This window comes from Onychomys torridus, chromosome 11 (genome assembly GCF_903995425.1).
Source record: "Onychomys torridus chromosome 11, mOncTor1.1, whole genome shotgun sequence".
Lineage (NCBI taxonomy): Eukaryota > Metazoa > Chordata > Mammalia > Rodentia > Cricetidae > Onychomys > Onychomys torridus.
The window spans coordinates 35,829,008-35,850,427 of NC_050453.1; the positions used below are offsets into that span (position 1 = coordinate 35,829,008).

At 41.8% G+C, this 21,420-nt stretch overlaps 1 protein-coding gene across 1 annotated transcript in view; it reads left to right on the forward strand.

Annotated features, from left to right (window-relative positions):
• Pappa2 (pappalysin 2) overlaps positions 1 to 21,420 on the forward strand; it is a 237,787-nt gene that overhangs the window by 189,621 nt on the left and 26,746 nt on the right. The window contains exon 20 of the mRNA XM_036202723.1: positions 8,806 to 8,877. Within this exon, the coding sequence (XP_036058616.1) occupies positions 8,806 to 8,877 (72 nt within the window). The remainder of the gene's footprint in view (positions 1 to 8,805; positions 8,878 to 21,420) is intronic.

Sequence of the window (21,420 nt, forward strand, 5' to 3'; positions counted from 1 at the left end):
CAAGTTCATGAGACTTCCCCAAGGGATCCATTTGGAAGAACCTGAAAACTATATGTAATTCCTGTCAGCTCCCCAGCTCAGTGAGGTCAAAGCCTTTCATTTTTATTTTGATACGCTTTCCCAAATTAATCCTGAAAGGACTAGTGGTTCTTTTAGGAAACAGAATAGTTTAAAGCAAACGAGAAAGAGGGGGAAATGAAGAGATGTGAGAGCTCTGACCGCTCAGTACATTGTTACACCCTCCCTTCTTGATATCATTTGTCCCTTGCTGTTTAACCTAACCCATATGGAGAGTCAATTCTGTTATTTTCATTCCTTTTGCTATAACTAACTATATGTAAAATCCTTTCATATGTGCAAATGTAAGAAAAATTCATCACAGTGACATTGACAATACTCACTGATCTTTAAATACTAATTCAGTTTTCAGAGTAGCTCAGACTGCCACACCTCCCTATCTGTGTCAGTTGCTAAAAGTGGGTGGTATTTCTGTTGTATCCATCCTAGATGCCAAATCCTTGAGAAAAGGGGCTGGTCTCCCTGTTCTATTCTTTATGTTACTTTCAGGCAGGTGACACTTTATAAGCGCTGGCCAACTGCTAAATGAAATGCTGGGCCCGCAGGCTTCTCCTGAATCTTCTGGCCTATGAAAATCATCCATCCCACAAACACAGCTCTTACCTGTAAGGACATGCCTATCTCATAGGATGAGTAAAACCACTGGTCATTGATAAAAAGAGAATTACAATTGTTTTTCAAAGCTATGCATACTTGGGATACAAGATGGAAGTGAATCAAGAGGGAAACAGTGAGTTGGACAGGTAAATGAGAGCTCCTGGCAAGAAGCAGATTTAATTTTCTTACTTTCTGGAATATTTTTGGCAAATTACAAATGTGCATGTTACATCCTTGGATAATCTACACAGAATAATAATAGAGAAGTTTTATTTCTTCTGCCCAGCTTTGTTAAATTTTTTCCTCTTTTTTTAAAATTATATTTGTGTTTTAATTTTACATATCAGCCATGGGTTCCCCTGTCCTCCCCCCTCCCGCCCCCACCCTCACCTTCCCCCCATCCCCTCCCCTCCATTCCCATCTCCTCCAGGGCCAAGACTCCCCTGGGGATTCATTTAAACTTGGTGGATTCAGTACAGGCAGGTCCAGTCCCCTCCTTCCAGGCTGAGCATGTGTCCCTGTGTAAGCCCAAGGTTCCAAACAGCCAGCACATGCACTAAGGACAGGTCCAGGTCCCACAGCCTGGATGCCTCCCAAACAGTCCAAGCCACTCAACTGTCTCACTTATCCAGAGGGCCTGATCCAGCTGGGGGCTCCATAGCCTTTGGTTCACAATTCATGTACTTCCATTCATCTGGCCTTTCGTTGCTGTGCTTTTTCCACTCCTGGGCTCAACAATTCACACTCCCACAGTCCCTCCTCCTTCTCGACAACTGGACACACGGAGCTCCACCTGGGGCCTGGCTGAGAATCTCTGCATCCACTTCCATCAGTCACTGGATGAGAGTTCCAGCCTGACCGTCAGGGTGTTTGGCCATCTGATCACCAGACTAGGTCAGATCAGGCTTTCTCTCGACCACTGCCAGCAATCTACAGAGGATGCATCACTGTGGACCTCAGGGGACCTCTCCAGCACTCTGCCCACTCCTGTTCTCATGTGGTCCTCATCCATCATGGTCTACCATGCCTTGTTCTCCCTTTCTGTTCCTGATCCAGCTGGGATCTCCTGCTCCCCCAAGCCTCCCTTCCCTCAAACCTTGCCCTTCATTTCTCCCACTCTTGTCCAGGTTGTTCATGTAGATCTCATCCATTTCTCTGTCATTGGGTGATCCCTGTGTCTTTCCTAGGATCCTGTTTTCTAGATAGCCTCCCTGGAGTTGTGTAGCAATCTAGTCATCTTTGTTGTTGCTTTCAGAGTACAAATCAATACAGACTCTTCATGTGTTCAGGCCCCTCCAATATAATTACCCTTTCTTCTTTCTATTGGCAATACCTATTCTGATTTTACTACTTTTTATGTATTAACATGCATCACAACTCTTAACTCTGATGCTGCTCACAGCCAACTTTTCAGATGAACTGGTAAACAATAGTAAATGATGGTGAGCATGAATTGCTAAGGATTTGTTTTGAGCTTTCCAAAAGGAAAAAGCTCCTAATTTTAATCAATAATAATAAAAAAGTTGACAATTTTTTTCTAGGAACATTTTAAAACTAAGGAAATAAACGAAGACAAAAAAGAGAAAAAGAACATGAGAAAAGAAAAGAAGGAAGAGAGGAGGGAAGGAGAACAGGAGAAAGGGAAGGAGATGTGAGTGGAGCCTTTAAGGCATATTACAATGTTCATAAAGCTGTATGGATGCTATTGCCTGGTGACTTTTTGTTAAGAGTCACAAGACTTTGGTCCTGGAGAGATAGCTCAGCAGTTAAGAGCACTGGCTACTCTTCCAGAGGTTCCAAGTTCAATTCTCAGCACCCAAATGGTAGCTCACAATCATCTACAATGGGATATGGCATGCAGGCATACATGCAGATAGAATAATCATACACATTAAATAAATAGATAAATAAATAATACTCACAAGACTTAATTGGCCAACCTTAGGCTATAACAGAAAATTGCCCAAGTTTTTTGTTTTTGTTTTTAATCAGGAATAGTTAATTGACAAAATGGACTGCTAATCACATCATATTATTATATCTATAAATTCTGCCACCATCCAAGTTTGTAACAACTTTCTCAATGCTACATATGTACATGACCCCAAATAAAGTATAGCATTGTTCTGTACATTGCCTCTGTGACACATCATTGTACCATCAAAGGGCAATCCAAGGGAGTGATTCACTTCCTTTTTGTTTCTCAAGTATGCATAGCTTTGAAAAACAATTGCAATTGTCTTTTATCAATAACCAGTAGTTTTACTCATCCTATGAGACAGGCATGTCCTTACAGGTAAGAGCTGTGTTTGTGGGATGGATGATTTTCATAGGCCAGAAGATTCAGGAGAAGCCTGCGGGCCCAGCATTTCATTTAGCAGTTGGCCAGCGCTTATAAAGTGTCACCTGCCTGAAAGTAACATAAAGAATAGAACAGGGAGACCAGCCCCTTTTCTCAAGGATTTGGCATCTAGGATGGATACAACAGAAATACCACCCACTTTTAGCAACTGACACAGATAGGGAGGTGTGGCAGTCTGAGCTACTCTGAAAACTGAATTAGTATTTAAAGATCAGTGAGTATTGTCAATGTCACTGTGATGAATTTTTCTTACATTTGCACATATGAAAGGATTTTACATATAGTTAGTTATAGCAAAAGGAATGAAAATAACAGAATTGACTCTCCATCTGGGTTAGGTTAAATAAGTTAAAAGTGCACTCCAGCAGTGGAGTACTTGTTAATCCTGAGATTTATGAGAGAAAGACCAGTTCCACAACTTTGAGCTACATGTGAAGTAAGCTTTAATTAAATACCGACCAGGATGAACTCTGGTCAGGTCCATTCTAGGATTTCCAGGAAATGGCCATGAATCACATTTTGTGGGGCTTTAAAAAAGACATAATTCTCTGCATTTTCCAACAGGTCCAATCAGGGGCAAAAATACATGCTGAAGTATTTCCTGCCTATGTACCTCCCACCTACATATGACCAAACACATCTGGTAGTTAGTTCAAACAAACTTGTTTAGAGGAGTGAATATGTGGCTGGTTATTCCCCCCAGCTCCCAGCATTCTGGAAAACTGCCTTGTCCTTGACAGATAGGGCTTAAAGAGATAACTTTGTCTGTTACAGTACTATGCATTCAAGAAAATGCAACATCCCAAAAACTAGAAAATAAACAGAGTGCAGTTAAAACCATTCATAAAACAGCACTAACAACAAGTATAGTATGAGGTAAAGATTATAGAATTCTACAAACACTGTGAGGAAATAACACACACACACACATGCATGCATGTATGTGTGCCTAATATATGTGTTGAAAAATTAGGTAGAAATTGGAAGGAAGAATGGGGAAAACTGGAGGAACAGAAGGAGGGGGGTCTGCATCCTTTATGTTTTCTATATGTGCCAACTTGAAATCACTTTCTAGTAAAATTACATGAAAATACAAAACTATCAAAATATATTGGGAATAATAGGTGAAATGGGCTTAGGAAGAACAGACTTGAAAATAAAGACAAATTCTATTCCTTGATATTTTGTTTCTTTTATAATATATTGTAGAAATTTAGGAATGTGGGAATACCAAAATCCCCGCATTTATAAAATCTAGGGAAGGGTATCCAGTCTGTTCAGAATATTCTGGCAAGTTCAGGTTGCTAGGGATACAAGAGCTTGCCAAGGCTGAGCATCCCTTAGATGGGGAAACTGACATTCTGTCAAAGGGGTTGACCGTTTTGAGGGCAGCACTGGGTCAGCATAGAAGCAGATGCTCTTGCTTGCTGGGGCATACAGTTTGTAATAAGCGAGGTTTTCATACATTTGGTCTGAACTGAGTGGATGAGCAGAGGAGATACTGTGAGAAGGAATGAAGGAAGTGTCATCTGCTTTACAAGAGAACACCTTAGTATTTTTGCACTACTGCTAACTGGAGGCGATCAGCAAATACGATGCTTTAAATAGCAAATCTCATAACTTCCACTAAGAAAACTTAAATGTAGTCTTGTAGCAGGAACCTTAGAGGTCTTATTAATAAATCATATCTGGTGTCAGTTATTGGGGTGAATGCTAGAAGATCAGAGAAGCAGAACAAGCCACAGCTTCCTCACCTCGCCAGTTCTTCAGCTGATCCTGTTTCCTAAGACTGGAAGCCTCTGAGTCCTTATCCAAATGAATCTCAGCTGAACTGTGCTGCTCAAAAGGCTGAATGCTTAACCAGCCAAAAGCTTAACCACCAAATGCTTCTAGTTTCTGATCTCCACTCCTTATATATCTTTCTCTTTCTGCCGTCACTCCCTGGGATTAAAGGCATGTGTCACCATGCCTGGCTGTTTCTAATGTGGCCTTGAACTCAGAGATCCAGAGGAATTTCTGCCTCTGGAATGCAAGGATTAAGGGTGTGAGTGCCACCATTTTTTGGCCTCTTTGTCTGTCTAGTGGCTGTTCTGTCTCTGACCCCAGATAAATTTATTAGGGTGCACAATATTTTTGGGAACACAATATTACCACAGAGTCTGCTTATTTTTCATACGTCAATGGATCAGCTTATGCTGCCTGCAGGTAGGAAAGTTAACTCAGACTTTTCAGTGGTCAAACACTCCCGTCCACTTTTTATATTGGTTTTATAATTCCATATTATTATAATGATAACTGAAGCCAGGTCACCATCTTATAGTACATATTGCAATACTGAGTTGTAAATACCTAACATATGTGAAGATTTGTTCTGTTATTTCTCTTCTAGGAAAGTTGGGAAAGAAAGGTATATGTGAGGAGCTCAGTAAAGAAAGCTCTACTCCATGGTTAAGTGGGAGGATTTTATTATGGATAAGAGAAAGATAATATCCAGAGTAAGAAGCAAACTGGGCTGGCCAGGGCTATCTGGCAGGGAAGGGAGAATAGAGGGACTCAATAGTGGGGACCGGAGTGACAAAACTTTGCCACTATAATAAAACTAGCAGAGTTCCTTGGGGTTAGGATAGTGAAGGTGAGAAGGGCCAGGAGGCTAGTGTAGAGACTTTGAAATGTATAATAGGTATTTGTGACTAGGGACTGGAGGCACCTGGAGGCTAGCACAGACCTTGATATTCTGATAGCTGCCAAAGGTATATGTACATGGAGCACCATATGTCCCCTTTTGCCAGAGGCAGAGAGATGACTTCTTTTGATAGATGGGAATACATTTCAAGTTCCTGAGGAAACCTGGCTCTATCTAAGCCCCAGAAATCCTATAGTCCAGCTTGAGCTATTTCTGGGCATATGTACTGCCTGAGACCAAACATGCCAGCCTTTTGTTGACGATAAACTGCCAATGGTCTCTTCTGTAGCTGCTTCACAGATGGGGTGTGTGAAGAGGGACACCTTGGTGGCCCAGGAACCTAAAGAGACAGGGATCAACCACATTGGCTGAACTGGTTTACAACAGTGATTGGATTACATCAGCTTTCAACAAGTCCAGGGCTTGCTGGTTTTGCAAGACCACCCGAAGCTAGTGAAGTGAGCTCATTTTGGAGCAGTTTGCAGGGCCACAGTTGATTCCTGGATGGTATCTGTCAGATGAGTGAATCTGCTGGGACAGGTATTGACTAGGAACAGAAGGCATCAGCATCAGTGTAACCTCTACTGAAATACACATTGTAGAACAGTGGTTATCAAGTGTCTGCAAACAGCTGGGGTAGACTCAGGCCTTTGAGCCACAACAAAACAAAGCCTGAGAAGTTATCAACATGATAAAAGTATAGACACTCATTTGTCACAGGGCAGATGTTCCCTGGCAGCAAAGAGAACAAGGAGAACATGAGGATTCAGAAGATGGTTCTGGGGTAAAGGCAGCTAACCTCTTTCCTCTTACCAGAGGATTGGACAGATACACATTGGACAGAGCTATTTCTAACACCGTGAGAAGCACTTTTAAGCCTGTATTTAGAAAACTACCAAAGGAAATTTACAACCTCGAGCCTGTGACAATCATAGTAGTCATTGCTTTACCAAGGCTAGATTAATAGCTTACCAGACCTCCATTTATTAGTGTTCGACCCTGAATTTTTGAAGTCTTAACATCATATGTGTCATCTTTAAGTCTCATTTTCACATTCCTTACATCACTCCCTCAGACCTTCACAACTGGCATTTACACACCTTAAATCACTCCCTTAGACCTCTGCAATGGACATAAACCTTAAAGTTTTAGTTTTCCTTTCATCTGGAAGCATCCAATCATTTACCATGAGACATAGGTGGTTGATTATTGAGAGCAGTCATTGAAAAGCATGTTCTTTTAAATAAAGGAAGAGTAAAAAGCAATTTTTCAGTCACTATCAGCAGCATGATAGCTGGAGTTCGCTGTCATTGACAGTTGTCTGTGAGTTTGTCTTTTGGGGCAGGAGGCCTACCAACTTTAGGAAAAAGGGGAAACCTGTGTGTGAGTCTACCTGTCTCAGTAGGAGGCCTGCCAGCAAGGTGAACCTGTCTATGAGTTTACCATCTCAGTAGGAGACCCAGTAGCTCTATGGAAAGCAAGGCCTGGTTTTTGCAATGACATCAGTTCAGGCTGGCAAGTAATTTTGTTTTAGCCTTAAAGCTTTTTCATTTAAGAGACTCGGGTAATTTAAGCTTTTAAAAAGTTTTAAAATTTGTCTAAACAGCAAGCAACATGTTTATCCTTTGCACTCAAGGTTACTATAAAGCCGTACTGTTCTGAAGGTGAAAGCAAACTTTCTGGCTATGAAGGGACTGACTGGGCAGGGTAGCCTTGGGTGTAGGGGTGGGCAAGACTGCTAGACTGTTAATCTAGGGTCTCCAAGGTGAGGCTCCCCATCAATGGCATCACAGACCTTGAAAAGAATACATTTTAGTAGGAATTATAGACCAAGTGGCTTCTGTGTCTATTAAAACGACAGAGACTCACTTGCTACCTGGACAGCCAGCCTGGGATCTTCCATGGTGATCTCAATGGGTTTGTTGGGGACAGAGATAGTTTGCCCTCAGCTGCCGCAGAGCTTAGCATCAGCTTTCAGCTGCCAGACCCATAAGATCTGAGAGACTTTTCTGTGGCAGAGAAACTTGGGGTAGAGTAGGGCAGTAAACCCAACAGTGTCCAGTTTGTGCAGGGTCCTTGGTGGCAGTGGTCAGTGTTATGACACTCAAAGCAAGTCCAGGTGGAATACCTGATTAAAAAACAAAACAAAACAAAAAAACTTTGTGTTTTTAATTACTTGCTTCAAGCTTAACCTTGACAACATACACAGAAGGCTAAAGCTTGTTCTTATAAATGAATTACATTTGTACTTAGCACAAATATAAGCACAGTTCTGAGCACATTAACGAATTTGATCATTTATAATTTGATCATTAACTGGCATGTCATAAGTGTCTTTAATAGTTTAAAAGTTAGTAGCTTTTATGAGATTAGTTATTTTACGGGTTTATCCCTTTTAAATTTGAGCCTTAAGAGTTTGAACTGAAGATTCAATCGAAGGTCCTTTAACATCAATACAACTTTAATTCATTAATACAGTCCACAGAGAGACCAGGAACCTTATTTTCCTGGCCTTTTCATAGTGTTCAGTTACATTTAAAGACTTCTACAGCCATATGTGTTAGCCTGAAAAACCCATGGTACAAGTGGAATATGGTAGTTCATATAATCGGAGACATTTGGAGGCCAAGGCCAGGTTACTGTGGTGATTTTAAAGTCAATCTGTGCTGCATAGTGTGTTCCAGATTAGCCTTGGCTGTGGTATAAGACTCTCTGTCAAAAACATTTTTTTTTTAAGTTATGGCTCTTCTGACACAGCCATGTAATAATTTCTTAGAAGTTACTTAAAATTTAGGTATTCTGCTTAAGAACAGATCATACTCATTGTGTTGTGATTGCCTTTTCACCTCTGAAAAGTGTGATCCCCTAGGGAAAGAGGAAGGTAGCACAAAATTCCCACTTGGAGAGTGTCTGTCTTCACACTACCCAGCAGGGTCCATGGCTTCCATAAGACAGACTAGATGCTGGCCAGGCACACAGAGAGACTCTTGCCTTCAGAGCACTGGAGTTGACTGCTGGGGCAAACATGGAACTGGCCGTTTCTCCCATAGACCTAATGTCTCTGTTTCCTGTATTTCTGCTTTAGAGGATTGTGTGTACCGGCCGACGTCAGTGGCACCCAGATCCTTCCCTGGTCTACTGTATCCAGTCATGTGAGGTATGTGAGCTTGATATGTGGAGAGCTTCAAGTAATGTGAGTTGCTCCAATGCAAGGCCCTGTTCCTCCCGATCGATCCCTCTTTTCCTCATTTAGTTTCTTCAATGTAGCTGCCTCCCAATCCCAAACTTATAGAAGTTAGGATTTCTGAACTCAGTTTTATTTTAGTAAAATCTTCAGTCACTGAAAAGGCAAGCCAGAATTATTTATGGCTTTGGGATTCTGTAACTAGGCCTTGGTTGGAATTAGTTAAAAAAGGATTTTAACTATAGACAATTTTATCCAGCCAGCACAGTGCTTAAAACAATTTTGGTGTGTGTGTATGTGTATGTGTGTGTGTGTGTGTGTGTGTGTGTGTGTGTGTGTCAATATTTAAAATTGAGATTGTGTGTGCATTTATGCAGACAGAGTATTATACTCCAGCCACAATAGGCCAGACTAGACCTTATGGTAACCCTTCTGCCTCAGCCTCCTGAATGCCAGGGTTATTCGTCGGCAGGAATCACCAGGCTTGGATGAAAATTGAGATTCATATGTACTTATATAATATCATACATATACATATTACAAATTAAAATAAATATAAAAATCTTTGTGTAAAGCTTCTTTTCCCTCATAAAACAAGAATATCTAGAGGGTTCAGCCACAATTGAATTCAGCTGGACTTGAATAACAGAGAAGTTATTACTCCAGTCAGCATGTGGTTTACTTCTTCCTCGGGTCCCTTTTCTGAGGCTTCCCTCCTTTGCATCACCTTCAAGGCGATTCAGGTGTCTAAGCAGCCTTCTAGGTACACTGATATTCTACCACTGAGTGGTCTGACCTAGATCTTTAATATATCAAGACATCCCATCTTCTTCTTCCCACAATGGATCCCCTGTCAGTGGTCACTTCTGGTACAGTGGCTTTTTAACCTAACAACGAAGAGTCTAGAATGAATCAGAGCATTGCCTAGAGAGTGACCTAAGAACCCTCTGACACTGAGAAGGAGAATACATACATACATAGCTCATTTAGGTAAAACCTCCAATCCCAGGAACAGCCAGTGACAAAAACAAATAGTCCAGGCACTGCCCTGTCCAGCATGACTGGCTCCAGGGAAGGTCCTGACTGAGGTGAACAAAGGGTGAAGAAAAGACAGATAGACAACAAACAGACAGACAGGCAGGATACATGGATGCACAAAAAAATTGGCATCAGATATGTGAGGATCTCTGATGGAAAAGCTGCAGTACACCAAGAAACTCAGCATGTTTACTATATAGAGTTCAATAAAGAGATGGGGTTATTGCAACTGAACAAGGAGGCAGAGTTTATGATACACAGCTGGACCAAGGGGACAGGTTTAGCTAATCTCAGCAGCCTCTGTAGGGGAGCAGCCTGCAGGCCCTAGATATCAGGGGAGAGAAAGCTAGGATGGACATTTTCTAGACAGGGTCAACACTTACACTTTGTTCTCCCTGAAAGGCTTTGCTACCCCATCCTAGTGGCCATGGCCTTGTCAGCAGCACACATTCACTCTGGAGTTCACTCACTCAGGGCTTTCTCCACTCCCCACAGTCACTGCAGATTTATTCACCCAAATCTCTCTTTGGAAGTTAATAAGCCACTTTGCAGCACTGCCCAGATATTTTTGGCTCCTTGTTGTGTACTAAAGAGAGTGCCTTTAACTGCTATTGATTTCCAGCAATCCCTTCAAGCATACCCAACCTGCATGCAGGCAAGTATGTTAATCTTCTATTCTGTATCTCAGAGTCTCTTGATCTAATTCTGGGAAACTGGGATCCACATGAGACCAGGGAAAGGGAAAGGGTGCGGTTTAAGAGAAAAGAGAAAACTTGGTGGAGAAAAGATACCCATAAAACAGCATTCTGAGGATGCATGAGAGCTAATGCTAGCGTGGAGTGTGCTGTATTATGTATGGTGCGGGGCCAATAGAACAGCTCATCTTCTGCCATCATTAGAAAAACAGATGGTGGTGGGGTGGGGTGGGGAAGCAAGGGGAGGCAGTGAATCATCCACTGGGCAGGGGGTGATGGGGAGAGAGGAGGCCAGGGAAAGAGGGAGATAAACAGACAGAGGGCTTAGGGAGCTGGACAGAGATCAAACAGATTCTGAGAGTTCCCTTCTGCTGTTTCTATGCATCATCACAAGTACAAGGGTGGATGTCAGGGCTTGGGGCTGGGCTGGCTTCAGTGCTTTCCAGAAGGTTACAATACAGAGCTTTCCATGCTTGTCCTTTACCCTGGCCTATACCCCAGCATACCCTCTAGATTGACTTATTAGCCAGAGCTTCTGAGGTAGTTACATTCTCTTTGAGGATGCCACAAGAAGTAAAGTTCTTTTCTCCCCACTTGCTTCCCCTCACCCACTGCCATCATGCAATGGGAAACCCAGACCCTCTGATTGACAGTTCAATGGTTCTTTTTTTTTTTTTTTTTAAATCACCTGGGACTCAGTAGACTGCATCTTCTTAGGTCCACTCTACACCTACTGCATTGCAAAGTGCACAGGGGGCCAGCAATCTGTATCATAACCAGCATGGGATTCTGAAGGCCACTGTGGAAACCTAACACCCACTATCTCAACCCCTTGGAGGAGGCTAGAAAATTACTTGTCTGGGCATCCCCATGTTGACGCTTTCTTTAGCCAAAATAATTACATTCTCTTCCCCACCCCCATATATGTGTGTGTGTGTGTGTGTGTGTGTGTGTGTGTGTGTGTGTGTGTGTATGTGTGTGTGTGTGCTGGGAGTTGTATATGTGTATACTCACATGCATCTGGCTACACATGTGGATGCAGGACAGAGAGTAATATTGGATGTCTTCCTCAATAACTTTTCACCTTACTTTTGGAGACAGGGTCTCTTACTGAACCTTAAGTTAGTTTATTATGCTGTCTGGCTAATCAGCTTCAGGGATCCACTTCTCTCTGCCTCCTAGGTGCCTGGATTACAGGTACATGTTGCCACACATGGCTTTTTAATGGGTTCTAAGGGTCTGTACTCAAGTGCTTATGCTTATACAGCAAGCTCTTTACTTAGACATCTCAGCCTCAAATGTAATTCTATACATCATTATTTACATTCTGATTGCCCTACACGACTCTGAATAGTCTATACTCTTATTTCCAGGTTCTCTGGGTTAGGATAGGCTTAGAAAACTGGCCATTGGTTTCTGTTCTTTCAACCAAGACAAGAGAGAAGAAGGTCCACGTAAAGAGAGGAGGGAAAAGCAGAGTCAGCAGGACCCATAGGAAGGAAGAGAGACAACAGAGGAGAGGAAGAAGAATGTCCCTGGAGACAAGCAGTGAGAGATGCAGAGAGGGGAGGTGGGGACCAGGAAGAAAGAAGAGATGGTGCAACTGGCCAATTCCTGATGCAACTTGGCCAGTTCATAACACTTTACTGGGAAAAAATTAAACACGTTAGCATTAGAGGCAAATAGAGGGAAAAACAGACCCAGAGTCAAGAAACAGAGGGCCAGCTAGGTGAGAAATTTTGCAAAGCACAGTGTATAATCTGTACTGAAATTAAATACATTTGTGACCCGTAATCTAGATGGGATTCCATTTTGCAATCCAGTACTAAATATTAGTCTGAACTGTCCCCCTGGAGTCACTCAGCCTTGCACAAGTGTGCCTCATGCATTATTTCTCCTAGTGGCTCAAAGCAGCAGCCTCATCCCACTTGCCTCATTGTCTCCAGCCTGCAGCGCATCAGTGCCAACAAAGTAACTTACTTGCGTCACTTCTCTTCCCTCTCCCATAGCACTCTTGCCATCCATTCTCCACCATTCTGTGCTTCTCCATGTTCTCAAGAGGCACCTTCAAGAATTCCTCCAAAACAACCACCCACCCACCCTCCCAACCAACCAACCAACCAACCACCCAACCACCCACCCACCCACCCAACCACCCAACCAACCACCCAATCAACCAACCACCCAACCAACCACCAACCACCCAACCACCCACCCAACCAGCCACCCAACCACCCACCCACCCACCCAACCAACCAACCAACCACCCACCCAACCAACTACCCACCCACCCACCCACCCACCCACCCACCCAACCAACCAACCAAAACTATCAAAGCAGCTCCATCTCCCTATGACTTGTATTCACGTTATCTCCAATAGAAGGCAGATGCATTGCAAATCTGTAGCCCAAGTTGGTTCATCTTCAAACTCTATTTCTCTAGTTGCTTCATGAACTTGGCCTTCTTGACCTAAAAATTGTTTCTTGTTTTTACATTTCATTTCATGAGTTATAAATGAACAAGCAATGGCAAGTTGGCTAGAGGAAACGTTTAGAGATCAGGCAACTCTAGATTTAATTTCTTGGTCAGCTAGTGGTTTGAACTTTAGAGTCTTGATCTGAAGTAGCAAGTGCACACCAAAGCAATTTCTAGGTGTTGTTGACTGTTCATAGTCCTGTGTGCTGTGCCTGACACATAATATGTTCTTATGGTGCTGTTATTGTTTGCAATGTGTTAGCTAACTCATTGATGTTTGCTCAACAAGCAAATCTTAAATTAGAGACAATGCTGTTCATATGATTGTAACACAAGTAGATATGAACCCTGAAGCTGAGAAAAAGGTAAGCAAAGGAAAATAGGACATTCCCATGGAGATCCATGAAGATGTATAAATCACAAATCACTTAGGGACAGTGGCTATTGTATCCAATCAGTCATTAGATCTTGTCCTCTTTGCTGGAATCTAATCAGTTTTCTCAAATGAGCTAATATAGTAGACTCCTAATTATTCTCCTGCTTCCCAGACTTGTGCTCAACAACCACCTTCACACTCTACACTGCTACTACAGTATTCTTCTATTGTCCACGTTTTCCTAAACCATCCTAGGAAGTCCCTATCATCTTCATACTTCTGTCTGTAATGAGCAGGTATCTAGTCAACAGGCCTTTCTCTTATAGATGCACGTCTGTTCTAGTCCCTGTGTGAATTCTGTGCCTCAGACATGAAAAGCTTTATGTCATATGGTATTCTAAAATGTGCATGGGCTTTGCACTCTGCGTTCACTTTGGGGATTAGATATTTGTTTCACTTGCTGAGTGACTCTGGGCAAACACTGCTTTTGTACCTCACTACCCTCAACTGAGGCCTAATAGGATTTTTCAAAATAGTTTTCATGTAACATCTATCATAAACTTGTGAAGATAAATGAGAAGCCATGGGTGGTGAAATACACATAATAAACTCTACCCATACCCACTGTGGTGGCACATGCCTTGTGCCTTTAATCCCGGTACTTGGAAGGCAAAAGCAGGAGGGTCTCTGTGAGTTCAAGCACAGCCTGATCTACATAGGGAGCTCTAGGACAGCCAGGACTACATAGAGAGACCCTGTCACAAACAAAACAAAACAAAAAACCAACCAAACAAACAAACAAAAATCTCCACTTTTCATCTTCAGATGCAAAAGTGTTGTCCCTATATTATTTCATACCTGGTACTTTCCTATATATTTAACTACATTCCTGACTCAGCTTATGTTTCCCTAAACCAGTGATTTTAAGCTGAGATCAGTTTTATACCCCACACCTCAACATTTGGCAATGTCCAAAGACAGTTTAGGTTGTTGGAGGGAGCTACTGGTATCTAATGGGTAGAAGCCTAGGATACTGTTAACCTTCCTATTGTGCATAGGACAGGCCATGGTGGAATACAGCAGGGCCCTACATGTGAACAATACCAATGTGATAAGTCTGTACATCATGCTAACTAATGCAGATCCTTCAGTGTATTTCCCAGGAACTTCTTTTACTTGGGTTATTTAATACCCAGCACCTACTTATCATCTCCACCTCCAATCCCAGATAATGTATGTAGCTGCTCTGATACCTCTTTCTACCACTTATCACCTTAGGAGAAATGTTAGTTTCCTGGAGGTCTTGCACATTGTGGCTACCTGAAAGTTGAAAACACTGGTTTTTGCATTATTGTGAATTAGCTACTCAGCACAATGTCTGGAGTAGCTGGAACTCAGTTTATTGGTTTAAAATATGAATCGATTTATTTACTGCTTGCAAGGTCATTCCATACAAATATTCTATGATAACATGTAGGAAAATAATGTTTATGCTGTCAAATCCTTGTTCAATAAAGTTCTGTGTAGTATAAAGAGAGAATGGAGAGGGAAACAGGTGGTCTGGAGTGAGAAAGAGAGAAACAGAATGACAAAAAATGGTTTTTCCTCACACTGTAAAGTAATACATTGAAGTGAGTCTTCATTCCACCCTTGAACTTTGGGATATCGGGTAATAAAGATATGTTTTAAACAAATCCCATCCCTCTTTCCTTCATCCCTCCCTCCCTCCATCTCCCCTTTACTTCCATCCCTCTCCCTCCACATCTCTTCTCCTCATTATTCTTTGACCGATTTCTTTCTTTTTCTTTCATCAAGGGCTATTTTTTCAGTTCTACCTGAGTTTACAATCTTAGGTCCACTTAAACCAGTGAGTCACAACCTCTTTAATGGAATGACCCTTTAATAGAGTTCCTTACCTTATTGTGACCCAACCATAAAATTATTTAATTGCTACTTCATAGCTGTGATTTTGCTACTGTTATGATTTGTCATGTTAATGTCTGATATGCAGCTCCTGTGAAAGGGTCATTCATATCTCCAAAGGAGTAGTGACCCACAGGTTGAGAACTTGTGACTTAAATGAACACCTCTCTAGGAATGTGTGTGGGGATAAGGACCCATACTTACATATTACTTTCCCACAGAATTTATTCATGTCCTTCATTAAACTTGACTTAATGAATTTAACTTGATTTCACCTGATGAAACTTGACCTGCCCTTGGCTTTGCATTGGCTGTGACTGTGTATCTATGTAAGGTCATCTTGTTCTTCAGTCTCCAGACTAGAATAATGTCTGATATTGAAGTCTTTGCTGCTTCTGTAGAGTTATACTTTTTTCATTTTGTTTTTATTTTCAATAATTACATGTGGGGCTGAGAAGATGGTTCATTGGGTAAGCATTTGTCATGTAAATGTGAGGATCCCGTTCCAATCCCCAGAACCCATATAAAGCTGGGCATGAAAGCACATGTAAGGAATTCCAGTGCCCCTGTGGTGATGAGAGGCAGAGGAGTAAGACTCTCTGGAGGCTCATGGGTCTTCTCTCCTAATGTGTATAATTGTGAACATCAAAGATACCCTGCCTCAAGCCAGGGGAAGGCAAGAACCTACACTATAGGTTATAGCGCGCACGCGTGCGCGTGCGCGCGCGCACACACACACACACACACACACACACACACACATGAAAATTAAGTGTAAATTCTGATCACACCTGTTAGGTATGCACTGCACCTGTCCAACTCTCTTTTGGGTGAAATGAACAATGGTAAGGAATTGTGTAAGCTGCCAAATGATGTTAGTCATGAAACTCCCTAAGCAATGATACTACAGGTAGCTATGGGTAACTGTGCTCAATTAATGTTCTTGAGGGTATTCTAAAGCCTTTGAAAGTTGTTTGGTGTCTCAAAACATCTCTCTGAACCTTAACTGGACTTTCTTCTATAAATTCTTATTCTCGCCCTTGTAAATGCTCACTATGCCACTTAGGTAGTTATTTCATGTGTTGCCAGTAGGTCTAAGATTCAAGCCATTTCCAAGTCCCCAAGTCCAGAGGAGTGTGCTCTGCTCACTTTCACGTTGTCTTTTCTCTCTTTATTCTTTTTTCTTTTTCTTTTTTTTTTCTTTTTTGGTTTTTTGAGACAGGGTTTCTCTGTGTAGCTTTGTGCCATTTTCCAGGAACTCACTTGGTAGCCCAGGCAGGCCTCAAATTCACAGAGATCCACCTGGCTCTGCCTCCTGAGTGCTGGGATTAAAGGCGTGCACCACCACTGCCCAGCTCAACCGTTTCTTTAAATTAGCAGATATGTTGTTTCAGTCTAAGAAGTGTGCTGTAGCATCACCATTGGAAATTGTGCTGAAGGTGGTGGTTGGGGGGGAGAGGCATGCAGTGCAGCAGGCAGGATGTGTAGCCATGTCTCCTCTCCAGATACTTCATAGGCAATGGATTCATTTGAGAGCTCCTTTAAAAGCATACTTAGGATTACATGGGAATAATTGTTTTAAACGGAGACTCTGGGGTTCTGCTTCTTTTTGTTAATTTTGTTTTGGCATGCTATCCAAGAATTTGTTTTTGACACCCCAGGTACTTCTACCAACTATATTCAGGAAGCACATGGTCAGACTAGTTCATTCATGAGCATATGATGGTAGATGTATTTAGCTCACATCTTGGAATAAAAGGATGTATCTTCTGGGAGTTTTTAAACAAATTAAGGAATCACTCGAAATACAGTAGAAAAATGTCAGGATTAGAACTCAAAGACATTGGCAGAAAGTGTCGAGACTACAATACTTAAAAGCCAGAAAGGGCTGGATTGCTTGAAAATAATAGTTGTCTTAAAACAACAACAAAAAATCCTCCTCCCAAAATACTATGGTTGATGGGGTAGAGAGCAGGATACCTCTATTCTTAAAGAAACCACTCAAGTGTGAGTAGAAGCAGAGAACTGAGAACCTTATTTTATCATTTTCTTACCACTGCTCTGCGTTCCTCTTTAGGTATGGCCACCAGAACTATCAGAAAATAGAGATCATATCAAGGGTAACAAGAATGGCTTTTAAAAAAATCTAGCTATCAATACTTTTGAGGAAAATCCAAATGAGTGGGTTATCTTTAAGCTTAGACTGAGGGGAAAAATGACTACTGCAATAAATACTTTCATTCATTAAATATTCCACGTAGAGAAAAATTAATAGTCATCCCCCATGAGAGCCTAAGAGAACAGAAATAATGGACATAAATACTGAGTGAACTTTTTAAAGCACATCTGTCCAGGAACAAGCTGGAAGTGTTAACCTTTATACAAGGTTATAAAGAGAAGTGTTTAAAAGGCATGCTAGTCTTTCCAGAGTTTTAAAGGCCTATATTTCTCCTCTTTTTGACAGGATGAATTATTTTCTCCTGTCTCAAACACCAACGATGGCTTGGTGTTCCATTCCTCTGTAAATCTAGTGTTCCGTGGCTTAAATGTAACTATATCTGTGTGTGTGTGTGTGTGTGTGTGTGTGTGTGTGTGTGTGTGTGTGTGTGTTTAAAGTAGCCGGTGAGATATTTTTACCTGTCACGACCCTCAATGTATTCTCTGTAGGAATTTATGTAAGAGAGAACTGGAGTGGAAAAACAAGACCCTGGGGACAAAGCCGGCTTCCTCAGAGTGGCTGCATTACTGCGATGTAGGTGGAAAGTGGTGTTGCTTTCACACCTCTAGAAGTGAATACCAACAATGCTTCCATCACTAATTCATCCCATCTGCCATCCCGTTCCTCAGATTCTTTCTCCCCGCTTGTCTTGGACTTTGCTCTTCTTCTCTTTTATTATTTATATTCCAGATGGTGCTCCTGTTAGCTGTGCCTGGTATTTGGGCTTCTTGATCACTCCCAGGGACTGTGCAGTGCTTTAACTCCATGGGACACAAGGGCCAATGTGCAGGTCACAAGGAAGAAAAGAGTGGCATGAAAACTGAATTTTCATTGCACTATTTTTTTCCTTGCTTAGGAAGGAAGCATAAGAAGATATGCTACCATGATAGGTAGAAAGTAGCTAAAATCTGACTAACGAGCGCAAGTTTGGGGGGCTGTGTTTTATTTGGGAGAACACAAAACCTTTATACAGACACAGAAAAGAGACACTCGGAGGAGGGAGAAGGAGAAAAACAGGTTAGCCTGTCTGAGATGAATCATGGGCTTTCTATCCTGTGGGCTCTTTTGCTAGAAGGTTATGTGCCTTGTTAGACTGCTGTCTTCCTGTTTTCTAGGATCAGATGAAGCATGTGTGTGTGTGTGTGTGTGTGTGTGTGTGTGTGTATGTGTGTGTGTGTGTGTGTATGCGCGCGCGCGCGTGCGTGTGCCAGTTCTCCCTGTTTGAGCATGTGAGGCTCCACTGTGGGTAGCTAAACCCTCCTTGTCAGTGCAATTGTAAATATAAAGACTCTGTTCTAAAAGGGTAAGTGCCAGGGCTGCAGTGGGGGCCTGCACTCCTTAAGGCAGAAGTGGGAGCAGGCTTAGACATCAAGAAGAGATCAAGAAGAGAGTTTTCTCTCTAGATTAGCAGTTCTCAACCTGTGGGTCAAGGCCCCTTCGGGAGTCAAATATCAGATATTCTGCATATCAGATACTTACATTAAGATTCAAACAGTAGCAAAATTACAGTTATGAAGTAGCAACAAAAATAATGTTATGATTGGGGGGTCACCACAACATGAAGAACTGTGCTAATGGGTTGCAGCATTAGGAAGGTTGAAAACCTCTTATCTAGATGAAGGACTCCAAAATGCACAGGCAATGTGTTAGCAGCAGCCTTAGCTGGGAGCTTGTTAGTGTCTCAGGAAGCCTTGTTTAGAAAGACTGGGGCCAACGTCTAGAAGTCACTCCTACCAAAAGCCCCAGGGAACTTGTACACTCGGATCTAAGGTCCTCTGTTACAGCGTGGAAAAATAAAAGTTGAGCTGTGGTAGCTTGGAAGATATATCAACGCTAAATATACTTCTATAGTCCAAAATCTCTCATTTCTATTTCCCTGGGCTTTGTAGAGAAACCTGTTCAACTGTTTCCCCTATCTCAAGCATTCCTATTTCTAAGATTTATTCCTATTACTGTTCTTTAGTAATGTGCTTTTCATCACCAGTAGCACAAATTACTCTTAACAAATGCCAAAGGCTTGTTAGTATTAAAACAGCCCATTAGGGACTTAGCAAAGGACACATGGAATTGTTCCTGATCTTTCATAGAGCGATCTCACTGGAGTCTGTCTTGATGAATTCCTCATTAAAAAGAGAAAAATAAATTTATTTATGATACAAGATCAGTTGCTTTACTCCAATTTTAGGACAGCCACACTGCATGATGATAAAGTTAACATCTCATATTTCCCTTTTATTTCTATGTTGTTATTTAAGTAATAACCAGCAATTAAAATGTCTCTTTGCCATTTTTTGGGCTGTTCAAAACCAGACACACTAATCATTCCCCTTTCTCTGAAGACACATCCTCTAGGCTTCAATTGAATTGTTGCTAAGTCTGTTAGACTCTACAGGAGGAAGGGGATTATAAGACGATCGTCTGGATTGGGAAGGCAGTGTCCTAGAAGCTGGCGACAGACACTACTTTCTGGTTGGAATACTGTAGGTCCTCGCAGCTCTAAATCTAAAGATGTGTTAGACGTGTTAAAATCCAGAGAGGAATTGGAAATTAGCTTAAGCTGGAGCTGTCTTCCAGGCTTACTAGCTGCCAAATTCCAATCCCCTCAAGAGATTTGTTTGTGAGTTTCTATGCCAGTTTTGTGCAATATCTGCACCAGCCTGAAAATCCAGGCATGTCTTTGGGCTTGTCCCGAGTCCCATTCGGTTCAGGGCTCAACTTCAGAGTCCCCAGCTGGAATCTCCGAAAATCAGACTCCAAATGTTAATTAGGACTAGGTTTTCACTTTGAAAGCTAAAACCATTGTTGTTGTTGTTTTCTCTCTGCCTTTTAAACAGTAAAACATTAAAAGCACAACCTTGCAAATTGTAAAACCTCATTTAGATTAACAACACGCATGAGAGTTTACGCTTGTCTAAGACTCTCCCAGAGCCATTCTCTGCCAGCCTGGTGGGCTTCCTATTGGGCTGTGTTTGGCTTCTTTTGTCCCTGGGCCTCTTGGGTGGGCCACTTTCTCACTCAGCTCATTCTCTTTGCAGCATGGATTTCCCTGCTTTTTGTTTCTCATTCTACCCTTTGTCTAATGTACTCTATACTTTTCCTCCAGTGCCCTTCAACTTCTAAACCAGGGTTACAGATTAACACACTGGTTCTCAACCTATGAGTCATGCATGACCTTTAGGGGTGGCATATCATCCTGCAATGCAGTCCTGCACATTGGATACTTACATTATCATTCACAATAGCAGCAATGGAAATCATGTTATGGTGTATGTGTGTGTGTGGGGGGGGTGTCACCATAACACAAGGATCTATGTTAAAGGGTCACAGCATTAGGAAGGGTCAGAACCACTAGATTAGCAGATGATTGACAGTCCTCATCTATCAAATGGTGATTATAAGAAATGCTGTCTTCTTTTCTTTGACCTGCCATAGTGTTCTGCTGCTTCTGAAAGATTATTCTGACGTTTGAAGAATTAACAGTAAGGATCATTTGCCTACAAACAGCTCTATCTTCTCTTGTCTTCACTGGGATTTTTGCTATGTGAAGAGCTGTGCCTTAAAACATCCGGTAAATGAATTCTAACCAGCACACAAGCACAGTCATTGAAATTATCCTATCGATCATTTCAAAGTTTACTATCGCTGTAATCGGCACAAGCCTTTAATTTAATGAGCATATTATGTTTTTCCAGAAAATTCATGTACCCGAATTTCTAGCTCACCCTAATAGAATAGACATCTTTATGTTGGACATTTTATTAAATATTTATTATAATAAGTAATTCCTAC